This window comes from Brachyhypopomus gauderio, chromosome 10 (assembly GCF_052324685.1).
Source record: "Brachyhypopomus gauderio isolate BG-103 chromosome 10, BGAUD_0.2, whole genome shotgun sequence".
Taxonomy (NCBI): Eukaryota; Metazoa; Chordata; class Actinopteri; order Gymnotiformes; family Hypopomidae; genus Brachyhypopomus; species Brachyhypopomus gauderio.
In genome coordinates, this window is record NC_135220.1 from 14,515,197 (window position 1) to 14,540,467 (window position 25,271).

At 42.0% G+C, this 25,271-nt stretch overlaps 2 protein-coding genes across 2 annotated transcripts; one reads left to right on the top strand and one right to left on the bottom strand.

Moving 5' to 3' along the window:
- Window positions 1-738: 738 nt before the first annotated feature.
- golph3b (golgi phosphoprotein 3b) lies at window positions 739-5,385 on the bottom strand. The gene is made up of 4 exons (XM_077019805.1): window positions 5,011-5,385; window positions 4,018-4,149; window positions 3,647-3,761; window positions 739-2,934 (listed from the first exon to the last, which is right to left on the bottom strand). Exons 1-4 carry the CDS (start codon window positions 5,218-5,220, stop codon window positions 2,510-2,512), a joined length of 882 nt encoding a protein of 293 aa, XP_076875920.1. The 5' UTR covers window positions 5,221-5,385; the 3' UTR covers window positions 739-2,509.
- Window positions 5,386-5,403: 18 nt separating this feature from the next.
- Window positions 5,404-8,694, top strand: LOC143525626 (insulin gene enhancer protein isl-1-like). Its single transcript, XM_077019804.1, has 5 exons — window positions 5,404-6,335; window positions 6,547-6,736; window positions 7,015-7,274; window positions 7,609-7,892; window positions 8,119-8,694. Exons 1-5 carry the CDS (start codon window positions 6,320-6,322, stop codon window positions 8,398-8,400), a joined length of 1,032 nt encoding a protein of 343 aa, XP_076875919.1. The 5' UTR covers window positions 5,404-6,319; the 3' UTR covers window positions 8,401-8,694.
- Window positions 8,695-25,271: the final 16,577 nt, after the last annotated feature.

Below are 25,271 nucleotides of genomic sequence, written 5' to 3' on the forward strand. Positions count from 1 at the left end.
CAAGGTCTTCAGAGGTTGCTGACACTTGGATCCACTCGGCGGTTCGTAGAAGGTAAGTCTCTCCGGTTATTTAGTCAGACTTATTCTGTTTCAGCTAAACATACATCATAAGACAAGTTGGTGGTGTGAAGTCTGCTATTTTCACTTCAAATTGCTGCTCCTGACATGTGGCTTAAAGTGTCAGGGCACACAATAAAATATTTCAAATGTTTCTACGATACCAAACATAAACAATATACTAAAGATTTAAAAAGTTACAGTAATTAAACAAGATAATTAAACAAATAAATAAATAGCCTTTCTATTCTAATGAGCATGTCTGAAATCACTCAGAACTATAGAGTGGAGCACTGAGGGTTGGTCAATGAACCTAGAGACGATTTTTAAAGAAATATCAGTACACTACACTTACTATCTCAGCTACGACCAAGGCTGCTCAGAGATAGACGTACAGCCCTGACAAGTGCTACATGGACTACCCCAGACTGTGCCTCTGATTGGGCATGTGCCCCACATTACACCACCCATTCCAATGAGTCTGGAGGGTCACCAAAATATTATAATTTTGTACATGTGGGCCCACAGGACCAGCATTAACCTAATTAGATGGCAATCTTGGATTTACATTCCCTGGGCCTTTACTGACCTAACTGGGAAGCCAAGCCTCCAGAAACACTGGCCAGAGGAATCTGCACATCTGCCATGACTGGAGAAAACAAACCAAGCAATCAGGCGTGGAACTTTACATGCATCCAGTTCAGGCACTTGAAGGATCATCCTTTATTACACGTAAAAAGCAGGTGTACAAATCTGGGCTTTCTTCTCAATGACTCTACATTTATACATCATTAATTATGGTTAACTAACGGTAGATCAATAAGTGAAACCCCAACGTGTCCGAACCGGAGAGAACGCTGCTCCTCTCCTCAGGGACCAGTCCTCATTCACAGCAACACCAGCAAAAAGAACCGAGTACAACGCAAGGAGGAATGACCAAAGAAGAGCCCAAATAAAAGAAAGACAAACAAAGTTGGACAATAAAATAAGAATGACTCATGAAACTGGAAAAACAAGCAAGACGGTACACAAGGACAAAAAGAAACCCTGAAATGAAAAAAATGTGGCCATGATAAAAGTCAAAAACAATGAAAGACAATGTAGCAACATGAAGTGTGCAGTTGTTTTAGGAAAGACAGTGAGAAGCACAAGTTGTCACAGATGGTGTCGGGGAGCTCCATTAGTGTGTCTGTATGGCCACCAATAATGGTAAACGTCAACATGAACTCAGGAACTACAACCCACTCCTAAAGTGGGCCAATGTGTCCCACAGAGATGATGTGGTACCACCGAGAAAAACAGTCATGGGAAGTGCAAATACGAGCCAGAAAACGACCGTCTTCTGCCTTCAGCAGAGATTTTGAATGTTGCAAACTGGCCGGATCAGAACCATAGCTCCCTGCTGGACCAAACATAAATACGCAAACAATCTTGTATGGTGTAAAATTAAGGGGAGCTACTTTTCTAAAAGAAAACAGAAGAGCGTTGGACCACATGCTCGATTCCTAAGGGAATGTGTTAAACATCTGACCATGAATAACACTATAATAGCAGATATTTAACCCTGGCTATTCAATCTAACTCTGGACTGGGGGTGTGGTGGAGGGGTGCTGCATGGTGACAGTAGTCTAAGTGCCACGTGAGAAACGTGAGGCGAGTGAACTCATCCGACTACAGTGGAGGGATGTCTCTCCAGCCACAACACTGAAGCCATTTTAAAGTGACTTCACAAAAACTTGGGCATTGCATGGTAAAATACATAAAAAGCAGAGACAAATCTTCTACAAATCCGAAATAATTTTCATTTCCACGCAGGTCAGGCGTTCCCTGATTGCCTAGACAGACTCACTGGACTTCTTCTTAAAATGTGCAAAAGAACGTCTTCATCTGCCACCCACATGGAGGAGAACCTGCCGCTGTCGCTTAGGTAAATGCTGAATTCGGTCTCCTCCTGCCAACACAGGTCTATGTCAAGAAGACCACGATTAGGATACTTATAGAAGCTTCTCGATGAAATTGGAGTCATGGCCAGGGAGGTAAAGAAGCTCTGAGGGCATCATCTTTTAGAACACACCTGAACCATATTATTAGTGATACAAATGCTTTAACTGTGTGAATCCTCAAAGCATACTGCAATCATGTGTCAGCTAACAGCCAGGAGAAGACAGGGCAACACATCTGTGGAAGGCAGAGGGCATGTCATCACCATCAACATGAGAATCACTATTATAATCATCATCATCATCATCATCATAATCTCCTTCATTATTGGTATGTTCACCATTAGTATAACCACCACCATTTTAAGGTTCAGTAAACCAAGCTCCAAAGCCAATGTTCTGGGTGCAGCTCAATGAGCATAAAGTCCAGTCTCTCTCTCTCGCTCTCTCTCTCTCTGTCTCTCACTCTCTCTCTCTCTCTCTTTGTGTGTCTCTTTCTCTTTCCACCAGATTCATTTGGTGAAGGCGGCCACGACGGCCCACAGCAGCTCGTTGGCGCCGGACTTGGCCGCCTCCCCCTCGGGCTCCAGGTCCAGCAGCAGGCGGACGCGCTTCATGGCCAGGTCGTATTGCTCGTCCAGCAGCGGCGCGAAGGCGTTCTCCAGCACGTCGGACGAGTGGGCCAGCAGCAGCAGTGCCAGCAGACGCTTGTCCATCCGCTGCGGCTCATTCACCCACCGGTCCAGCACCGCCTCCTGGACCTTCTTCACCAGCCGCTGCTTGACCGTGCTGTTGGTGAGGGGGTGTGTCGTCATGTCGAACAGCAGGAAGTTCTGCTTCTCTGTGGTGAGCACGCCCTTCTCCACCAGGTTCTTGGCCAGACGTTCGCGCACATTTCGCAGCTGGTAGTGCAGCTTCAGAGGATTCCAGGTCTCTCCTGCAACCGACAACCATGAGATGGAGAGTCACCTTCAGAGATCTTACCGCAGCAATGTTAGAACACCTGACTTTAGTGTAGGCGCAGGTTTGGCATAGATGAATAGTGAGCATGCTATTTATCAGTTCTAGTAGAACTTGGTGAATAATCAAGAGTTAACTCACTATATAAAATCTACTAAAGCTGTCAAATTTGATTCATCATCGTCATCATCCATTTTTACACTTCATGGATGTAAAATGGTGGTGTCGGTACAGCCAGTTTTGAATATAGCTACAGCAACATGTGTTACCAGCATTTCACTCCTAGTCCACAAGACAGACCCAAGAAATATTAACATCTGAGATTTACCAAAAAACAACACACACAAAGATTTTGGGAACAGGGTGTACGAGTTAAAGGGGAAACCCGCCAGGACTGCAGTAAAATTTAATCCAAAAATGCTTTGGGCTTTTCATCCGACATAAGCTCATGCCTTTAATCCATGCAGTTCTGCAGTCGTGTAGGGCACGAGGTGGCAAGATCCACTAAAAGCGGAAGTTCACCTAACGGCACATTCCCCACTGTTTAATTAACACCCAATTAACACCTAATGTAATTCCAGATGGACACAAATAAACACTGTTACAGTCAACCCAACCCTGGGGATTGGCTACACAGTAAATGAAGACTGATTCACACTGATTTATAAGACATGCGTGACTCTGCTCACCACTAAGCAGCTCAATCCAGCTCTGCACTGTCTCAGGGGGTTGGGTCTCCTTCACATGTTTCAGGGCCTCGTCTAATAACATGTCTCCGGTGGGGGCGTCTGACTTACAGATCACCTGGAGGGACAAAGGACAACAGGGACAAAGAAAGAATTACTGCACATTTCAAACTGTTTCACTGACTTGAAAACACTAAATTACTTAAATATGCTAATATTACTCAACTGTTGTGTTGAATTATTTTTTCCAGCCTACCTGATTCACTGAAGGTAAAAAAAGTATGCCTAATTCAGATAGAAACTAGTACAAATATCCACAGAAATCATCACACCCACACCCACACCCACACACACACAGGGGTGGAGGGACAGACCTTTCTGGTGAGCAGGCTTTTTCTCCTCATGCCACATGGTTCAAGCTGTAAACGACCACGAAGACCCAGCTCGATGAGCATACACCCCCTCAAGCCTGAGGAGATGCAGTCATTCCAGAAGGAGGTGTAACCCTGTGGATGCACACAGGCAGCTGCCTTTACCAGAGAACACGCCTCAGACAACAGCTTGCAGAATAAGAGAAATACAACACCCTGCGTATTTACAACATGCCACAGACGTAAGGGCAAGTCCTTGAGGAGTGAAAAGGATGGAGTTGTATGTTTCAGCTATTTCTAAACTTCCTTCCCTCACTCGCATGTTAACCTGAGGTCGGAATATGTGATTAAACTGATAAACTCATTCTCATTACATCTAAATGGCTGTCATCAAAAATTCATTTCTCTCAAATGTTTATTTGCTTCTCTCTCTCTCTCTCTCTCTCTCTCTCACACACACACACACACACACACACACAATCTACTTATATTAGTGCCTGCGTTAATCTAGTTATATTAGACCATCTATCTATCTATCTATCTATCTATCTATCTATCTATCTCTGTGATTTCTAAAAACCTTGGATATGTATACATGTATAATCGAGTCAGACTTAAATTATACATTTTATTCCTTATAATCCACAGCCAAAAAAATGCAGCCGTTAAGATTTTATCTCATGTCACAAGTGGGATCCGTGTCTTCCTTAACTCTCGGGGACAGTGGACATGTCTTAAACCTTTCAAAGTTCCATAATCAGACGAACGTATCCTGCTGCTTTTAAGGCTAAAACCATTTGTACAGGTGTAACTAGCTAGCTACAGAGCCGACACCTAGCTAACGTTTGCTGATACCTGCAGCTAGCCAACACAGTAAGTTAGATCTAGCTAGCTAGCCGGCTAGCTATGATCTTATGCAGTCTTCTATCAAATTTGTTGTGGTGGCTAATTCAGATAGCTAGACGGTTGATGACTTTAACCAAGCGAATATCAAACCTCTCGATCTTTCAGTCCAAGTAGCAACACTTCTTCCATCAATGTGAGTCGCGTTTCTTTGCAGTCTCCCTTGTCGTCCTCTTCCTCTTCGCCCCGATGAGGATCGAATTCGTCGCCCTCAGAATCTTTCTCTTTGTCGGCCGCAGCACTACGAGAGGCCTCGGTTCGTCTCTGAACAAGGCCCGAGCTTCTCTGAGTTAGTGAAGTCATTATTGAAAGAAAGCCCTATGTAACACCAACGTGTTGAACAGTCTTTTTTTAACAATACATTAGCCAAAACACCGGCTGACGGAGACTATCTCGGTATTCGAAATACGGCTCTCGTTGACGTGGATGTTTACATGCATCCGGGATGTTCTTCCTCTACAGCACAGATTTCCTTCGTCAATATGGCGGATAGTGATGACGGCAAAGATATCCTGGTTGACGTCAGAGTTTACGAAATATGCTAATTTGAACTTTGCTCAAGCATATTTACAGTGTTGATCACGCCATGATTCTGCTTCCTTGGATTTTGGATATATGTCTAAGGCTTATGTTAAGGTGTATAAAAAGATGAGATGAATGAAAAACATGGGTATGTATAGAACCCACAGGTGCTTTTTAGAACTAATGGTATCCTTTTTGTCATTCCATTTTTAATAAGGCAGATGACTCAATGCTCATCTCATAAAGTTATTCTAAACTGATACGTTAATAGGTAGGTCTGATGCAGGCTTATACCGTTGAAGGCTTATAAGAATGATTTATATGCTAAAATTGAAACTGAATGTTTAAAATTCATAACTCCAATTAAAAAAATGTCCCAGTGTAACTATATTATCATCTCAATTTCAGAATTTGTTGAACATTATTAGTTGATATAACTTATTATACCTACCTTATCCTAGGTAGTCAGTTTGTGAATGGAAGGATACAGCCCTCAACAGCCTTTTGCTGTGTGGTTTTTGCTTAAGTTTGTCAAAGTTAGTTTTCTGCACTATTTAGTCTGTTGTTACCTATCTGCGCATTGTGACTTGTGAATCGTTATAAGTGGTTTTAGAAACTCACGAACCACCTGAACAGCAATGGGCGTGGTAAAGTGACGAGTGGGAGGAGCGGGGCTTCCGCGGGCTTCACCTGGTCGGTTTCAAAACCCAAAGACGTTTACACTGCCGTGTCCCGGCCAATCACTCTCACTCGAGGCAGGAAGATTCTTTACCTTGTGTCACGTCTATAGACAAGCGCACGGAACTAAAAGAGTTTCACGAGCGGCCAACTGGTGCTAAAAATTGCACGGGATTGAAAATGCACACCATGCACTCCTGAAATGGACCCAGAGAAGCGTGAGTGGTTATAAAAATAACAAATAACAACTTTGTTTAGATAATATAATTATATAAAAATATATTTTTGTTGTTGATGTTCTTTATAGGCAATTAAGATACAGTTAAAACTAATTTATTTGAGCTTTTTTTTTTGCAACGCGATTATTACATGTATGTACAAGTATGTTCGTATGCTCATTTTAGATATCTGTGCTACTCTGCTCCGCAGAAAACGGTGTGGTTTCAGTCTGCGCGGGTTGTGGGCAGCAAATCCTTGACCGGTACATCCTGCGGGTTTTCCCTGACCTGGAGTGGCACGCAGCCTGCCTGAAGTGCGCCGCGTGTCAGCGGTATTTGGACGAGTCCCTCACTTGTTTCATCAAAGATGGAAAAACATTATGCAAAGACGACTACAGAAGGTATACCTCTTATGCTATTTACAGTTTTGAATAATGCCACAAATCACTAAATCGTAGGCTATAGGCCTATCAGTTTTCTTAAGATGCCATATGTTTAAGGATATACAACTGGCACAAAACATTCATTAGCTTAATAAATAATTAAAAGGTAATGTTTAATGCCAAAGATATTTATTTTAGCGCGTAGTCGGTCAAGGAATCCGAATGTGTTTAACAATACATGTAAGATGAACAAATCGATTTCCATTTTCCTTATTTGTTTATTTATTTATTTTCAGATTATACGCCATCAAATGTGCAAAATGCCATAAAACCATCACCCGTCAGGACCACGTCATGCGCGCGCATGTAAATATATATCATGTCCACTGTTTTCGGTGCGAGGGGTGCGACCGACAGCTTCTGCCCGGAGATGAATTTACCTTTCGCGAAGGCTATCTGTTCTGTACATCCAATCACCAACTCTCAAATGTACTAATGGCATCTTCTGCTCACGCACCCCATCGGAATCATCCAGAGAGGTCTGCCAAAGAAGTTGGTAAGTAGCCTACACAATAAGGCCGCGTTTCAGCTCATGGCCTCATGGTGTATAAATAATGTATATAGGCCCATAATGTATATGCATGCTTATGCGTCACCTTAAATATATATATATATATATATATATATATATATATATATATATATATATATATATATATATATATATATATATATATCCTGTTTCTCTGTAAACGTTGTGCATCTCTCTATAATGTTATATCTCTAATTGTTATATCTCTTTTATATCTCTATCTCTGACTCTCTATATAAATATACTTTTAATTAAAATTATTACCATTTAAACTTTTTTTCTTCTTCTTTGTGCATAGACACCAGCAACCCTAACAGAGAATGTGAGCCTTGGTGGTCAGGAGCACAGAACAAACCTGAGAAGACCACCCGTGTGAGGACCATCCTCAGCGAATCTCAACTGCAGCTGCTGTGGACCTGCTACAGCACGAATCCCAAGCCTGACGCGGTCATAAAGGAGCGTCTGGTGGAGATGACTGGTCTTAGTCCGCGCGTCATCCGAGTGTGGTTTCAGAACAAGCGCTGTAAGGACAAGAAGAGGAGCGTTGGAGGGAAACACACCCAGCTCCGGACCCTCAGGCAGGCAAGGGCCATCCCACACATCCCGGAGCAGCGGCTCCGCCCTTCAGGCGTATTATTTACCAACAGCCCATCGAGAATCTAACATTATTGGTTAAGATCATGTTTTAATTACTGTGTTTTGGATTCTGTGTCGTCTTTTTAGATTGAACATGCACTGCTTTTGGCACTCTTTCCATACAGCCATGTAAAATTCTAAAATGCGTTCTTCATATGTAATTCCACCATAGGTGGATGAGGAAGCGTTTTCAACTCCCAGCCCAGACGGAGACATACTGGCCCGTACGCAGGAATGCCACATTATCTCGCCATGTTTGGAAGCGCTGAGTGGCGTTTCCTTGCATTCGGACAGTGAGTGGGTGCAGGATCAGTGCCTGGTGAGTGCATCATGTGTCCAAGACATGAATTTGCACCTCAGCTGTGCTGCAGGAAGGGAAGTTGTACCAGTTGAGACTGAGCTGACAGACTCACCCAGGACCCTCACCAGCAGTCCTGCCCAGGGCAACAGATAAACTCTGTGGAACTCTGATTTCTGAATTCAGTCCTTAGATATGAGCTGAGTTGATGCATAACTTTACTTTTGTCTGTTGTCTCACATGAGACCTGCTGTGTGGATGTTGTGCGTAACCTTGTTCGAAAAACGCATATTTTTTCTTGACCACCTGTTTAATTTGTTTTAGTTTGCAAAGTAGTTATTTATTGGTATTTATATTGCATTGTTCTTTGTCTTCTACTATTTTGTTATTTATTGAATTTTTAGTTTAGAACAAAAATCTTTTGTTGTGCAAGGTTTTAAACTGCAGACTTCTGAGTAATTTTGAAAGAACTATATTGGCAAAAAACATTTATAAATAAAACATGTTTCTCTTATTCTGGAAATCATGCTCACGTTTGTAGACATGTTCAGTTATTAAATCACACAGAGTCTACATTATGCTACATAGGGAATCTATGCTAAGTGGATCCACATCATGATCTTGAAGGAATAATGAAGCATTATTGATCAATCCCTGTACATAAGCAGTGAGCAAGCAACATATGTCCCTGCGGCAGGTCCAGTGAACAACCTCTTTCAATCTTCTGACAGAAACAATTAGAAAATGAACAGTGAAATTATTTTTATCCGTACTGCTGTGAGCTCCAACTGCAAAGTTGAAACACAAGCTGTCATTCTATAATTCCAGAATATGGATTGATTGATAAATGCGTACAGATTGACTAAAATCTTACACAAGATTTAAGGCATTAATCTCTAAATGTTACATATTATTACAAAGAGAAAATGTGCATTTCTGGGTAGATGAAAAGCAATTTTTTGGTGACCTCCTGTGCTGTCTGGATATTCCCTGGTGGCTCCCTAGACCTTACAGGAGGTCACCAAAAAACTTTGCTGTTTAGAATCCACAGAAAATTATATACAATATTTGCTAATCTCCAGAAAAATAGCAGAACTGGCCAAAACAATTATCATTGTACATTACTTTCCTTTTATTGTTTTTTACAAACAGATCACAGAAGACCAGAGTGTTGGATGATGAATATCTTGCAGTCATAATGAAAACCCAGATGTGTGAAAGAATAGCACAAAAAATTAACAGGTCACCATAACATTAGAGGACCTGCCACAACATAAAAACCACTAATAAGTCTTTGAGATTAGAATGACAATGTTGCTGCTTGCTAAAACGTCCAGAAGGACTGTAGTGGTTTGGGAAAGAGCCTGAGGACAGACTGGATTGAGATTAAAAACGAGACCAGAGTGACATTCCTGCTTGTGGTCCCAAGCCTCCTGTCTCATTTATGAAACACAGGGTCTGCCAGGGAAAATGGGTCACTTTCATTCCAGATATTACTAATAACTGCTGAGGGCCGAGACAGGGTGGAAGTATTTTGAGAACTCAGATTGCCGAATACCTTGGGGCAGGATAATCTCACAAATACACTACTGACATTTTCACCGCTACAAAGTGTGCATGTTTACAGGCTGGGAGAAGCTTCATTGTTGCCATGCCTACTTCACTTGAACTAGTATCTTAAATGTATATCTGATAATGTATAGAATGTTAATGAATAGTACAGTTAATGAATAGTGGCCTAGAACATGGGTGGCACTGCAGGAACCTTCGGTAGTTTTCTTGCTAGTGATAGCTGGCTAGCTATAGTCTGCTGTCTAGGAGCAATGCTAGCCAAACTGAACTATAATGAAGTTCTTTATTATAAACCAGTGGTTATTTAGTGTCTTAATTGCTATCTAGGTTAGCCATCACATTCTGACAAGTTCTGACAAGACCTCACTGCTATTAGATTATTTATGCCATTTGCTTGTTTATTTCCTCATGGGTTTCTTTAGCTGTTAGCTACTTTAAACTTATTTTCCGTAAAGGTATTTATTTACTTAAGTGTGGTTTTCATTAAAGGGGTGCACTTATTACCCGAGAAAGTACTGTGAGAAACAGGTTGGTGGAAGGAATAATATCAAGTCCTGTGTGTCCCAGTGCAGAACTCTGTCCGTGCCTGTATCTCCTCTTTCACTTGGATGTAAAAGATGTGTGCTATTCAGGGTCAACAATCCCACTCTAGATGGTAATGCATTGCATAGACCATGTTAAGATGGTTCTTCTTTGTATACTACTCAGCCCTATTCACCAAGCTTTTGTCCTCTAAATCAAATAATGAAAGAAGCACAACACTTCATGAGAGCAATTCATCCACACCAAAAGAGATTAATTAATTGATCAAATCTCTGCTTTTTGCTCTGGTAGCTTTCATCTTTGAACCCCCATGCTGGGGGTTGTGAAGTTGCTCTGAAGAGTGAGAAATACACGCTGCCAGGTTTAATTATCTCCGCCTTTGACCAACTGAGAGCTTTTGATTAAAATGGTGATTCAAGAGCAAATATGAGTTAACAAAAGAACCTACATCTGGGGGTTTATTAGCATGAGACACAAAACTCAGGGCATCACCTGTTTCCAATGGTAACAGGCTTGGAAGAAAATACATACAGAACCTTCTTCTTAGCAAGAGTTCCTGCATGTCTTTATAGTCAAACTTTGAACATTTCTTTATTTTTCTCTAGACAGGTAATTAAGGATCAGGACCAGCCTAAAATCCTTAGGCTTAAAATTTTTAAAGTCATTTTGCGTAATGCAGTAAGGATTTGAAAAACTCTAGTTTTACATGTATAATGACTAACTGATTTTTTAAATGTTTGTTTTGTTTTGTTATGAGTAATTCTATAGCAGCCTCTCCTTTTATATTTATGTTGTAAGCCACCAAAAAGGTAATGTGTTTTAAAATGGATACCCTTAAGAGGAGAAACACTTGGTCAATAACAAAAGCAAGCACCATGATTTTCTCGAATGCGTTTTCATACTGTGCTGCATTTGAGAACGTCCAGGAGTTACTGATAAGGGAGCCTCCGCATATCTAACTGCTGAAGCTGACAGTACATGAAAGAAAAAAATCTTTAATCTTAGATTGTCTACAATATCTGTCAAGGCCTGAAACATGTTTAATCCTATGTAAAACTCTTATTCTGGATTAAGACTCGATATTCTCATGATTTAGCTTGAATAAAATCCAGAATTGTCTCAACATATGTTTCAGGGTTTCATCTTCAGAGTCTCTGTCCTCCATTTTGACTTTAATAAGGATTTGATATTTTTGATCACAGGAGACCATGTGTCTCTCATGTCACGTCTGATGACAGTAATTGCGCAACAGTATATGTTGTCATGGCAATGATATTCTTCCACCTAAAGGACAGGTGGACCTGGTGCTGTAGTGCTCGCTGGTGATTCATATGTTAAACAGAACCTTCATGCTTACACACATGGGATGGGCTCGAATGAGAAGCTGATCAGAGCGTGTTAAAAGTGCGACGTTTTCAAACACCTCATTAGCATTTCTGCCCGGGTCCTCACGTCCTTTTAAATGTAAGAGGCCGGTCTGAACGACGTGAAGTGTCCGCCTTCACGCGCAGCACTCGAGATGGCTCTGTGGAGAGAGCAACCTCTTTATTCTGTCAATGGCTGATAGCGCCCAGGTGGAGAAAGGTGATGCCCGGAGGTCGTGAAGCAGAGCAGAGCGTCTTTATCCTCCTGCTGCTTCAGGGGAGGAGACGGTGAACAGGGGAGACTGTGTGAATGTGAAAAGCCTCTCGAGTCTAAATGAACGCAGCGTGCTTGGAGGGGATGCTAATATTGGGGCATATACTAATTCTGAAGTATATGCTAATATTGAAGTGGATGTTAATGCATGGGCTTCATTAAGGCCAGAAGGTGGTGGAAATAAGCCCAATAGCCAATCATTAGCATCTTAGATAGCATCGTAAATGAGATGAATCTTTCATGCATGAAATGAAAGGGGTGTAGGAGTTATAGCATCTGATAGGCTTAAATAGAGATCTTCATAGTGCTTCTGTAGTGCACTATGTTCTGTACTCTATAAATTATAGACTACATATCTGACTATGTCAAATCTGATTTTTTTCTGTGGACATAACAACTTGAATCAAATATGCATTCTGGAAATGACAGATATCTGCAGAGTATCTTTAATGGCAATTCAACTTCATGGCAGTTCAACAAAAACGTTTTTGCTCTAAACTACATTTTTACCTGCCTCATGTACCAACACAGTTACTTAAGAGCAAAGACATTCCACCTACGGCTGTACTGTGAACTTGCACTTCATATTTGTGTCTATTAGAAAACTTTAGCGCCCTCTATTGTTACCTCCTGTGTGCTGTGTAGACCAAACTAAGGCTACTGAGGTCCATCAAGGGGTCACAATATTCATAGAGGGGCCATCTGGTGGGTTGGGGGGGGGGGGGGGGGTAAATATAGTGTCAAAATCGCCAAGTTGCCAATACTGCTACGGCTTTTTCACCATTCACAAAATGTGGTAAAACCTCACAGTGGAAACTACAACAGCCATACATCCTGTTGTAGTTTTCAGTGTGAAAATGTTTCCTTCTACTAAAAGATACTAATAAGGAAACACATGACTGGAAACGCAACAGATGTGCTGGGTTGCTTTGCTGTATCGTCTTGTATTTCATCATGTCATAAATGCTTTTTGCATACTATTGTTAACCATGATAATCACTTCACAACATCAGAGTTATAAATGCAATGCAAAACAGTTTAATTTAAAATGATAGATTTGGCTTTTTACCATCCCGTTTATGTTCCAGATCATAGAATATAACTGTGACTTGCCCTTGGGAAGGTCGGGGCTTGGCAGGGTTACACAACTTCCTCTGTGTAAGATAAAGTGGGCTGATAAGGAGCTTAGGCCTCTTTTGACAGGCTGATTTGTTCCATTTAGATATGTTCTGTTTTTTAACAGAACTGCGGCTGACAAATCTAGGCATAAATAGTTTTGTTAACCCCTGTCTAAAATTTACATGGCCAAATATAAGGCAGTAATATAAGGCAGTGACCACTAGATGGCAGAGCAGTGGTTTGTAAATTGAGCTCACTGTCTTCTCCACAGCACCTACAACCTAAGACTCGCTAAAACAGACAGTAAAAAAGTACATTTGAAATGCCCTAAGGGTTGCTCATTTAAATACACTGCTGACTATTCTTACAGGTTATTTTCTGTTGATCTGCTGCCAGAGAACCCTACAGAGGAATCAGGATTATCCATAGAAAAGGGGCAAACCCAAAGAAACAATGCCCACACTTCAGGTTTACAGTGCCTCAGCGCTGAGGAGACAACAAAGGGAGAACACATGGCACATTTTTTGTTTTAGATGTGCTGACAGAAGACCTGCAGGACAATACGGAGCAGTATGTGCCGTCTGTTCCAATAGTGGGAGATAATCTCTGGCCTTGGGCCTCTTAAACTACACCCAGAAAGATGGGGGCTCCTGCAGTCAGAAAACAACTGCACAAACAGTGCACAAGTCCCCTCCAGTACAAATATATACCCTTTCCCAGATGTCCCATTCCAAAAGAGTGGAATTCATTGGAAGTTTTCTTTGGTGGTTGATGATGATGATGATTATGATGATGATGACACAGGGTGTCCTTTTAAGGGTCAGCATTACACCAGGATTGTTGGTTTGCTAGACTTGTGATAAGTAATGAGTCTAATTGCAATGCTGCTTCGAGGTCACTAATGAGGGGTTTTAGAGTCTAATCTGATTTGGCCACAGAAACTGTGAATGTACACATGAGAGTCAGAAAGACAGGGAGCCAATCTTTCTCATCCTCTCGAGGTTTGATCCCCTGAAGGTATTGAAATATGTGCTATATAAACACAATCCTACATATGCACACACACACACACACACACACACACACACACACACACACACACACACACACACACACACACACACACACACACACACACACACACACACACACACACACACACACACACACACACACACGTTTTGTCTCCCTGACCATTTTGGTAACATAGTTGTACACAATCCAAGTGGCCAAGATACACAAACATGCCTCCAAATGGCTGACAAACCCTGGAGAGTAACTGACCACTGAAGACTAAATGAACACTTTCCATAACCACTTCCATAGACATCCTGACAGGAAAAATGATAAAAGAAGCTCCATGAAGCATTCTCCCTCATTTTGTAGAGCAGCTGGTTGCGAGTCTCCTGCTACAGTAACTTAGATTTTTTTTTGCACACTGAACATAGAGGAGTCCTGACTTGTAGGGTAAATCACTCCAGAGGATTTCAAAGGCTTCATCCCTCAAAGGGCTCATCTGCCCACGCTGGAAGCAGTTCATTTTTCTCAGGACATTTTATGACCCCAACAGTAGGTTCATATCCAGTACCCTGTCTGTAAAACACCCCACTCAGGGAGGTGGGTGTATGGGTGTATATATATATATATATATATATATATATATATATATATATATATATATATATATATATATAAAATACATTACTCACAAAAAGTTTAGGATATTTGGAATTTGGGTGAAATTTATGGAGAATGTAATTGTAATTTATTGAAACAGCCAGGAAGAGTTGTGGGTGCACTTGAGGATCAATTACAGCTTGACAATGACGTCTCATGCTGTTCACAAGTCGACTTATTGTCTGCTGAGTCATGGCGTCCCCATGGCGGGTGAAAGGTCCTCGGGTCACTGAGGTTCTGGGGTACAGAGTTATGAGCCTCTACACAGCGACTCAGCTCATCCCACAGGTTTTCTATGGGATTCAGGTCTGGAGAAAGTGCAGGCTGCTCCATTTGAGAAACCCCAGTCTCCAGCAGCCATTCCATAATGATGGGACCTCAATGAGCTGGAGCATTGTCAACCATGAAGATGAAATTAGGCCTGTGTTGGTCTTGCAGAGGCATAGTCACTGGATATATGATGTTTACATTTACATTTATGGCAATTGGCAGACACCCTTATCCAGAGTGACTTACATTTTATCTCATTTTTATACAAGTGAGCAATTGAGGGTTAAGGGCCTTGCTCAGGGCCACCTCAGTCATGGCCTCAGGTCTGGGAATCGAACCCACAACCCTCCGGTCACAAGACCAGTTCCCTACCGCCAGGCCATGACATGTTATTCAGGTAGTATGGGCTTGTCACTGTATCATTCACAAAGTGTAGAGCAGTTCTGCATTGACTAGACACACATGCCACCACCACCACCACCAAATGCTCATCTAATGACAACACTGGCTAATGCATAGCGCTCTCCTTGCCATCTCAAAAATTATTGGCAGCCATCATCTCTGCTCAGAATAAATCAACTTTCATTAGTGAACAGCACTAAGGCCCACAGGTCCCTTGTCCAGTGTAAATGCTCCCTGGCCCCATGCGGGATGATGACACCTGTGTCTGGTGGTGTGGTCAGGTACCTTTGCAGGTCGTTTAGCATGTAGACCACTCTGATGTAAATGGTTGAATGGTTTGACACTTGGTTGCCTCTCATCTCCCTTAAATGTGCCTGGAGTTGTGTGGCTCTGCATCTGGTTTCAGAGGGCACTTTTCACAATGAAGCGGTCATCAGTGTGGTATGTGATCAAAGGACGTCCACTTGAATTACTTTATGTGACACTTCCAGTCTTTCTGTATCACTGTTGCAACCTGCTGATGGCATACTGTGATATAAGCTCAGTGGCCACTTCCGTCTGAACATCCTGTTTGTATCTTCAACGGCAAGATACTGTTGATCACTTGTTAGGTGTCACCTTGGTCTCATAATGTCAAAATGTGAACAGCATGATGAGAAGGACTATTTAAATACCAATTATAATTGAACCAGGAAATGTATTGGTCAATTCATGGATCAAACATCTAAATTTTGCCATTCAGCTCATTGTTAGAGTATAGTATGTTGTGCAAAAAGTACTGAAACTCTGAATCTGGACATGTGCAGATTAGAAAGTCGCATTACATTTCACCTGAAAGCCAAATAGTCCTAATTTCGTACACTACCAGTCAAAAGTTTGGAAACAACTGACTGAATGTACTGTATGTTCTTTATAATTTTAGCTAATGGTTTATGCTTACAATTGCTTATATACACTATATCATCCAAATTATCAGAATCAGGTGTTCCAATCACTTCCATGGCCACAGAAACTCAACCACAAAGTGGTAGGCAATGTAAACTGACGGAGTGGGGTCAGCGGATCATGAAGCACATAGTGCGAAGAGGTCACCAATTGTCTGAAGAGTCAATCACTACAGACATCCAAACTTCATGTGGCCTTCAGATTATCTCAAAAACAAAGAGCTTCATGGAATGGGTTTCCATGGTCGAGCAGCTGCATCCAAGCCACACATCATCACCAAGTGCAATGCAAAGCGTCAGATGCAGTGGTGTAAAGCACGCAGACACTGGACTCTAGAGCAGTGGAGAAGCATTCTCTGGAGTTATGAATCATGCTTCTCCATCTGACAATCTGATGGATGAGTTTGGGTTTGGTGGTTGCCATGAGAACGGTACTTGTCTGACTGCATTGTGCCAAGTGTAAAGTTTGGTGGAGGGGGGGTTATGGTGTGAGGTTGGTTTTCAGGAGCTGGGTTTGGCACCTTAGTTCCAGTGAAAGGAACTCTGAATGCTTTAAAATACCAAGACATATTGCACAATTCCATGCTCCCAACTTTGTGGGAACAGTTTGGAGCTGGCCCCTTCCTCTTCTAACATGACTGTGCACCAGTGCACAAAGCAAGGTCTATGGATTTTAAGCAATTAAAATTGTGTGTAAAGGGATACACTGTCACTCTCTGTGTTTGTGATCCTTGGATCATCCTTTGCCTTATGAAATTTATGGCCACAGAAGCATTCAAATTTTTTTTTTTCAAAAATTTCACCTACAAATGCCAGCTGTAAAGAATAGTTTAAGTTATTATTATAGTACTTGTACTATTTTATAATATATAGTATAGTACTTATTGAGTATTAATTTAAGTGTTATTATATTTGGTCCTTATGGGTATTATTTATCTTTTAGACGTCTTGTACATTTACTGTTGTATAGTTTATCCAGGTATGTTATAGAGTTTGGTCCTAGCTAATGGCCTCTACTGTTATTGGCTTGATTTGAGCTGTTCTTGCAATTGGTTAATGGCATTTCTATGATCAACAGTATTAATTCACTGTTGTAAACATTCAGGTGACACTGAGCTATCATTGAGCTGTTTTAGCTATCTGCATACACTTCTGTTGTGTACTACTCTATTGGGCAGGGTTTGCTAAACAGGAATTAAATCCACTCTTGGACTAAATTGTACTGCCACCGGTGAATCATCATTGGAAATTAGAGATGGCACAGATCCGATACCACGAATCAGAGGAAGGTCGACATCAGCAAAACATTTTGGATTGGACACTGGCAGAAATGTAAGTGCACCGATCTGACGCAGTCATAAATCCAGCCTGGAGATACCACAGCAGCACACTGTGGGTCACGTGCTAACGGCACAAATTATACACAGCTGTAGAGTTAGAGATTTCTTCACATTCACGATTAAATCGTTTATGTTCACATGCAAATATCTTTGCAGTCATACATGTGTGATGACTTGCATTTCTACTATTTTGTTTTGATAACCAAGGGTTGGGGAACAAGGGTTGGGGATCTTGTGGTTGGTGAAAAATATTCTAGGTGGGGCTGTTCGTGAAATAGTCACTTTCAGCATCTATCCCAATACAACTTAACTACTAGTGATCTGTGAGATAGAGAGCAATGATTAATGTATATTATAAAAACAGACTAATAATACGTTATAATTACTTGAAGTACTCTACATGGTAATTATTTCTAGTGCCCCAGAAAAGAACAAAACTATTTAATATATTATGCATATATATTATTGTGCATTTTTAGCACAGTCATACAGTAAACAAATTGTGATTAAAAATGAAAATTAAGTTTCCACCAGGGAATAAAATTGGCTTTTACTATTTAGCCCTGGTAGTGAGGAATCAATCTGGTCTTAGGCCGTAGATTAGATGTAATGGAGAACATAAGGTCCCAGGCTAGACTATATGTAAGATCTCATATCTCAGATACTTTTTAAGATGACTTAGTAACATTATTAGAACTTCACAATCTAATTGTAGCTAGCTTGATAAGTGATGAGGGTGTACAGCAGTTCTGTTTACTTGTTATTTATATGCGTGTAATTATATATTTATGTCAAAGGGGGCGGGGTTTAGGACAATGCCTTCATTTAAGTGCTGGGCCAAGTGGGCTTTAGGGGCTGAGTAAGGGGTAGCTTTGTAATGGTTAATAAACAGCTGAATATTGATTAAACATTTAAAAGGCCCTAACAGAAGTGCACCACTGGCTGAGCAGTGGGTATAACATTCACTTTAAAGCCATTCAGATATACACAAACGTAACTTCCTGCTTTAATAGATGGAAACAACACAGATTTTTTCACCCATGCTTAACAAAAAACCCCTAAAGGGTCCCACTGTAGTCAGTTTAATTAAATCTCCTCCTCCTCGCCTGTCCTGTACTTCACAGGGTTGAGCGTGCATGGCAGACCTGGTTCTGCTGTTCTCCCCATTGGGCCAGCACCGTTGCGGCTGTGGAGCTGACGGCGGGCGAGGATGAGGACACAGGCGCTCACACCGCCTCGTTACGTCATCTGTCGGGTGACTGGACAATGGGTGGAAGCAACGCCCTGTCGCCACGCCTTTGAAAGAGCAACAATAACAACACAGAGGGGGTCGGTACAACAACAGTGGCCCGGAGCGACCGTGTCAGTGACAGAGGTCACAACACAGGTAGTCCAGAGGAAGTGAATCTAATAGCACAGGTCAGAAAACAGCATCGTTGCTCTCGTGGAGGAACCGACACACAGCACTCCTGATGTCATGGCCTGGTGGTAAGGGAACCGGTCTTGTGAGAGGAGGTTCGTGGGTTCGGTTCCCAGACCTGAGGCCATAACTGAGGTGCCCCTGAGCAAGGCCCTTAACCCTCAATTGCTCACTTGTATAAAAATTAGATAAAAGTAAGTAAGGCACTGTAAACCTGAAGTGTGGGCATTGTTTCTTTGGGTTGCTCTGTAAGTCGCTCTGGATAAGGGCGTCTGCCAAATGCCGTAAAATGATGTGCAGCTAGGCTGCTCTAGTAGCAGGTCCCTCACGAAGCTCAGTTTTCCACTGTACTGTTTGATATTCCACAGTGATGTTTGGCTGATAGACCCCTCTCATATTTGTCATGCAAGTCCCTGGGAGGGTGATAAGGAATGGTGTCAGTGATTTAGCACAATCTTCATACATTCACAGCAGCATTAAGTGTTTAAGGTGTTTTAATTGGACTGTGGGTGGGTTGAAGGAGGGTCATTATCGCTGCTCTTATCAATATGAGTGATATTCCAATGCTCCAGTTTATCATCACATCTTTGTTAGCACCTGTTAATCCTAAAACCTAAACTGAGGGAACTTCCCTTTTCCTGTCCAGCTGCCCTGTCTGATCCTTCAGCCCAAGTCGAAGCACAATACGGTGCTGTTTCAGGAAGCACACTTAACAATAGCAGGGCATGCACTCTCTCAGGAGCAGCACGGTCCCTTGCAGTCCAGGAGCCGGCCGCTCCATGACTTCTGCTGTGCATTATGGCAGGGTGGATGCAGGCTGACTGGGCTGGTGTGGAGGGTGGGGGTAGCCTCCCCTCTGCAGGTTCATCCCTAATCTGACCCTAGGAGGGGTCACGCTGAGTTACAAGAGTCTTGAGTAAATTTAACCGGCCCCAAGATGTTAAAGTAAAACAAGCTGCATGGTGGCTGGTCAGGGGTGAAAGGTCAAACGAAAAGACCCACTGTGACCTGTGTCTATCTCGTTTGCTCAGCCTGATTAGTCTTAGTGTGTATGTCAGGGTGGACTAGATTCTCACCTGAGACATGGCAGTCCTGAGCAGGTGAGGGTGTAGTGGGGAGACCTGGTAAAGAACTGTGATATGTAACCATATTATAAGGCATTTCTTGTCAACTGTTTAAAAAAGTTTTTCTTTAATATATAATTTAATAAAAAATCTGCTTGCTTGTATGGAAAAAAATAAACCTGCATGTTAATAATCTGCTTATATGGTAATGGATGTTAAGCAGACATAGATAAATATTTTTACATGTGGCAAACAGAAGTGGACTGTCCTCACGAAAATGTAAATGTTTCGAAGGGTTGGGATAGTGAGACTGCTTGGCTTTTCTTGGAGGTTTGAGAGAATTTAAGAATAAAGAGGAAGACTGGAGGTTTGAGGAAGTATAAGAAGTCTGCGTCAAGGCTCTTCCCTTACTGTTTTCCTGTCTCACTCTTTGTATGTCTCTGTCTCAATCCCTTCCTGTCGTTCTTCCCTTTTCTTCCCCTCTAAGTGATGAACACTGGAATGATCTGATCCAGCAGTAGAGAATTTGCTGTGTCTTAGCAGCGGGGCTGGGACAGGGCCTGTATCAAGTTCGCTGTCATTCCATAGGGTCCCGTCAAATTTCAGACATGCAAAAAACATCACACTCATGGCTTTAGACCCCAGGCACCAGGGAACCCCTGCGGACAGACTTTCCGTGTGTTTCTCATTCCCTGTGGAGATCTGCCAAGCAATCTGAGACAGAAATTGATACTTGGCTTCTTGGATGTCCATCAGTGAGAGGGAAAGGTCACTGACCATGAAACAGTGGCTGTGAGGTCAGTGTTTGCAGTTGTATGTCACACACTGTTCCCTGCACTGTTCAGCATTCCCTGATGCCCCTTTCAAAGGCCAAGCTGTCTTTATACCCCATTGTATCAAGTAATTTTCTCCAACATCATTTCAACAAACCCAGTAGAATCTGATATGATTCAAATCAACAGTGCCCAGAAATTCTGTCACATGTTGCAAATCAAGCATGTGATAGAAAAAAAACACAGGCGCTGGCTGACTTCCACAGAGTCGACTCACTCGGGGCGAGTGTTAGCATACGTGGAGATTATTCCCAAAACAGTGGTGCAATACTTTGGCACTTCAATTATCCTTTAAATTACTAAGACTAGCCAAATACTTGCAAAACATTCCCACCCTGCTGACTTGCAGCAGTGGTTTTATTCAACCATCACCATTTTAGCGGGTTGGATTAGGAGGTTCATAAAAAGCGCTGTTAAACAGTTCGGGAATGCTGCAGACACAGACACAGTACGTCTGCCCAGGTGGTGGGCTTTCTAGCATTTGCTGGTGAATGCAGGAATAGAAAAATCTCAGCTCTGTAAGCAACTTACTGTTTTTCAGTCAATAATGGGACACGTGCAATACTGCTATCACATACAGCTGCTGGAGCATAGAGAACAGATTCCTGGGTTAAATTATGCCCAGTCAGACTTAACCGTCTCTGAGTAACATGTTCTCTGGAAGAGTTAATTAATTTTAACTCTGTAGTGATGCTCTTCTATGCTATAACTGTAACGCGGTGGGTATGGTGACGTAACCACTGCGTGAATAAACAGAGAGACGGACCCAACTGCCGGCTCGAACTGGCACAATAAGCCGTGATGTAATACGTGAGTGAGAGAGTAAAGCATACACACGCACAGTGGCAGAAACACCAACACAAAATGACGCGGAAAACTGAAACTCAACTTTGAATACTCGGGAGAAAATAGAAACAAAAAACAACACGGAAAACACAACGCATACAAAGCAAAACTGACCCGTAGAGAGAGGGGAGAAAAATAACAAAGGCAACTCAAAAGACGTGGAAAAAAACTCGTCGCGTAAAAACAAAACCAAGAACGCCAGGGGAAGTAATTGGCAGCAGGCAAAACGCTGCAACAAACAAAACCTTCCCAAAATAAATGAGAGATAGGAAGTGAAACAGATGGAGGAAAACCTGAGAGAGGCCAGTAAGCGGCGCAGGACATAGTTACTTGAATAAGTCGTAGAGAAATAACAGAGAAGAGAGAGAGAAAGCATAAGGTGGCGAAGACACCTTTAGTCGGGATTGCAATATAGTGGCTTTAGAGAAAGCAGGGAAAGGGCTGAGAACGAGTCGATGAGCCAAAACGAATCAGCAGTGATTCCTCTCCACAAGCTTCCTTAAGAAGCCATGGCAACAGGTTAAACGGATCACTGCTGATTGCGCCGACTCGGGTGCCTCTTGTGGAGGTAGAAGGCGTGGCATCCAAGCAAGCCCTGACAATAACAGTTCTGTTTGTCTCTGTGTGGGATGCACCTCTGTGACCTCTGTGACCCGTGTTGCTAGCTTACTATTTACTCAGACAAACAGCAGACATGCCTCCCGACAGCTGGTGTGCTGGACCTGGGCATCAAGGTTGGGAAGTAGAACACTTGCTCCCATTAATTTAACATGTCAGTTTTTTTCCCCACAGTTCCAAAGCCTTTAAAATAACTGCATGTTTTAGAGAATTATGGGTTAGTGTAACCTCATGATATTTTAAGTGAGATTTTAAGGTCTTCGTACAACTTTGGATACCACAGTTGATCCAGTTCACAAACCTTTATCCTGTACACATCAATAAACTGAGTAATATTGACTTAAGTCAGATTAGAAAAATATGTAACACTGGAGCATGTTCAAGAAAGTGGAGTGTCTTCAGGATGATGGAGCATGTTCAGGATGTTCAGGACAATGAAGTGCTCAAAACACTAGAGGATTTTCAGAACTATGGAGAGTGCTAAGGATGGTGGACTGTGTCCAGACGATGGAATGTATTCAGGATGGTGGAATATGTTCAGGACTATGGAGCATGTTCAGGACAGTGCAGTGTATTCAGGATGATCGAGCATGTCTAAGACATTAAAGCGTGTTTAGGACAATGGAGGACAATGTGATCAGTGTTCAGGATAACGGAGCGTATTCAGGACAATTGAGTTTATTCAGGGCGCAGACAATATTTAGCTTATTTGGCAGTGTGTTTTACCAAGCAGAGCCACATGAGTAATCTCAACCAGTCTGTTGATGTCTTGGGTTTTACAGTGACATGTAGATCCTGTTTTACTATGCTGTAGTAACTGGAGAGGAACCTTACGACTAGGCACATTGTGCATGAAGGAAGTAGGAAGTTACACCTAACTTCTTGTGTCTGGGTAGTTTTTTTTATTTTAACTTTATTTTACCAGGAAATATCCCATTGAGATTGAAAATCTCTTTTTCAAGGGAGACCTGGCCAAAAGGGCAGCAAACACATAACACAGTTGCATTTTACACATAAGACAAAATTATTCAAACACCTTATGAAAAACAAGTGCATGTCATGGAATCGGCCTCAAAAACTCTCAGATTGGATTTTAAAGTGTTCAAAGAAATTAACTCAGTTAATTTCCAATCTTTCTGTAACAAGTTCCATGTATGAGGTGCAGAGTAGACAAAAGTCCTTTTACCCAAGTCTGTTCGGGCAAAAGGGACAGAAAGCAACAGATCATCTTGAGAAAAGAAAGAATATGAATGACCATTTCTCAGAGTGACTAAAGTGGAGAGATACATAGGCAGAATTCCCAATATTGCCTTATAAATAAAAGTATACCAATGACACGCCCTTCGAATGGCCAATGGAGTTCAACCAGTTCGAGAATATAATTCACAGTGATGAGTAATAAACCTTAAAGCTGTGACGGGCAGGGAGTGCGAAATAAAATGGAAGCGATCATGCCAAGTCTCAGGGAAAAAGGATGGTTTAATTGAAAGTGCGCAAACCAAAAACCCGTGACATAGATCCAAATGAAGGATATAATGACCAGCGGTCAACTGGTACAAAGACAAGACATATATAGATGAACAAATGACCCTCAGGTGAGACAGATCACGGGCTCCGCCCACCTGAGGGACGCACACAACGCAACAAAACAACAACAACAGCCGCTGTGGACAAAGGCGACCGGTAGGGGGCTGCCTCACCATGACAAAAGCAGCATGATAAACAGCATCAATCCTTTGAAGACAATGAGCAGGAGCATTTATGTACAAAATATCTTCATAATCCAATACAGATAAAAATGTTGCAGCAACAAGTCACTTTTTTACATTAAAAGAAAGACAAAGCTTATTTTGAAAATAAAAACCCAATTTTAGCCTCAACTTCTTCAAAAGATTTTCTATGTGTGGTTTAAAAGAGAGTGAGCCATCAATTATGACACCCAAGTATTAATAAATGTGAACCACCTCTATTTCACTGCCCTCTATAGTGGACACTGTGGGAACCTTTTGAGGTAGCGTTGTACTGCAGGTGAACAACATAAGCTTTGTTTTATCAGGATTAAGAACAAGTTTCAATTGTTTTAGTGAGTACTGAACAGTTGTAAAGGCTTCCTGTAAAGATTTTACAGCTTGAGTAAGAGTTGGTCCACAACTGTAAATTACTGTGTCATCAGCATAAATATGGAGGGTTGCATTGGGTGCCTTTAGATCCATATCATTGATATAAATAATGAATAAAAGTTTAATTCAGTAGAAGTGACCAGCTGAAATGACCAGCTTGTATTTTGACCTTTTCATGAATGGTTGGTGCAATTCAGTTTCTTTCACCATAAATACGTGGTGCTATGCATGTTGCATCAAATGTTTAATCATTGCCAACTCTAGGAGGGACAAAGGGACTTGCTTGAGTCACTCTGGTCTGACGTGGCACCCCTCAGTAGCCAACACACGTCCCGAGAGTTACTCAGCCCCCGCTTACGTCTGTCGGTTCAGAGGGTCTGTGTGAGTGAGATACACGTCCTCCTTACTGGGCCTGTGAGACCTGTGGAATCCTTCAGACGAGTGATCAGGGAGAGGAGGACTTCCGGCTGGGTGTGGACCAAGAAAAAGATGGGCCAGGAAGAGGGAGGAGGGCCCACCAATCAGGACTTCCTGAAGTGTACTCCTGGGGAGATCTGGAGAGCAGTGGACACAGGAAGGTCTAATGTAAACTGTGTCTCTCTCAGGCAGTTCCTGAGATTG

Coding starts and splice junctions, on each gene's coding strand:
- golph3b (XM_077019805.1), bottom strand. CDS start 5,220: ATGACTTCACTAACTCAGAGAAGCTCGGGCCTTGTTCAGAGACGAACC. Junction 3,762..4,017: donor AAAGCCTGCTCACCAGAAAG/GTCTGTCCCTCC, acceptor TTGTCCCTCCAG/GTGATCTGTAAGTCAGACGC. Junction 2,935..3,646: donor CTGGATTGAGCTGCTTAGTG/GTGAGCAGAGTC, acceptor TGTCGGTTGCAG/GAGAGACCTGGAATCCTCTG.
- LOC143525626 (XM_077019804.1), top strand. Junction 6,737..7,014: donor TGCAAAGACGACTACAGAAG/GTATACCTCTTA, acceptor ATTTATTTTCAG/ATTATACGCCATCAAATGTG. Junction 7,893..8,118: donor AGCTCCGGACCCTCAGGCAG/GCAAGGGCCATC, acceptor ATTCCACCATAG/GTGGATGAGGAAGCGTTTTC.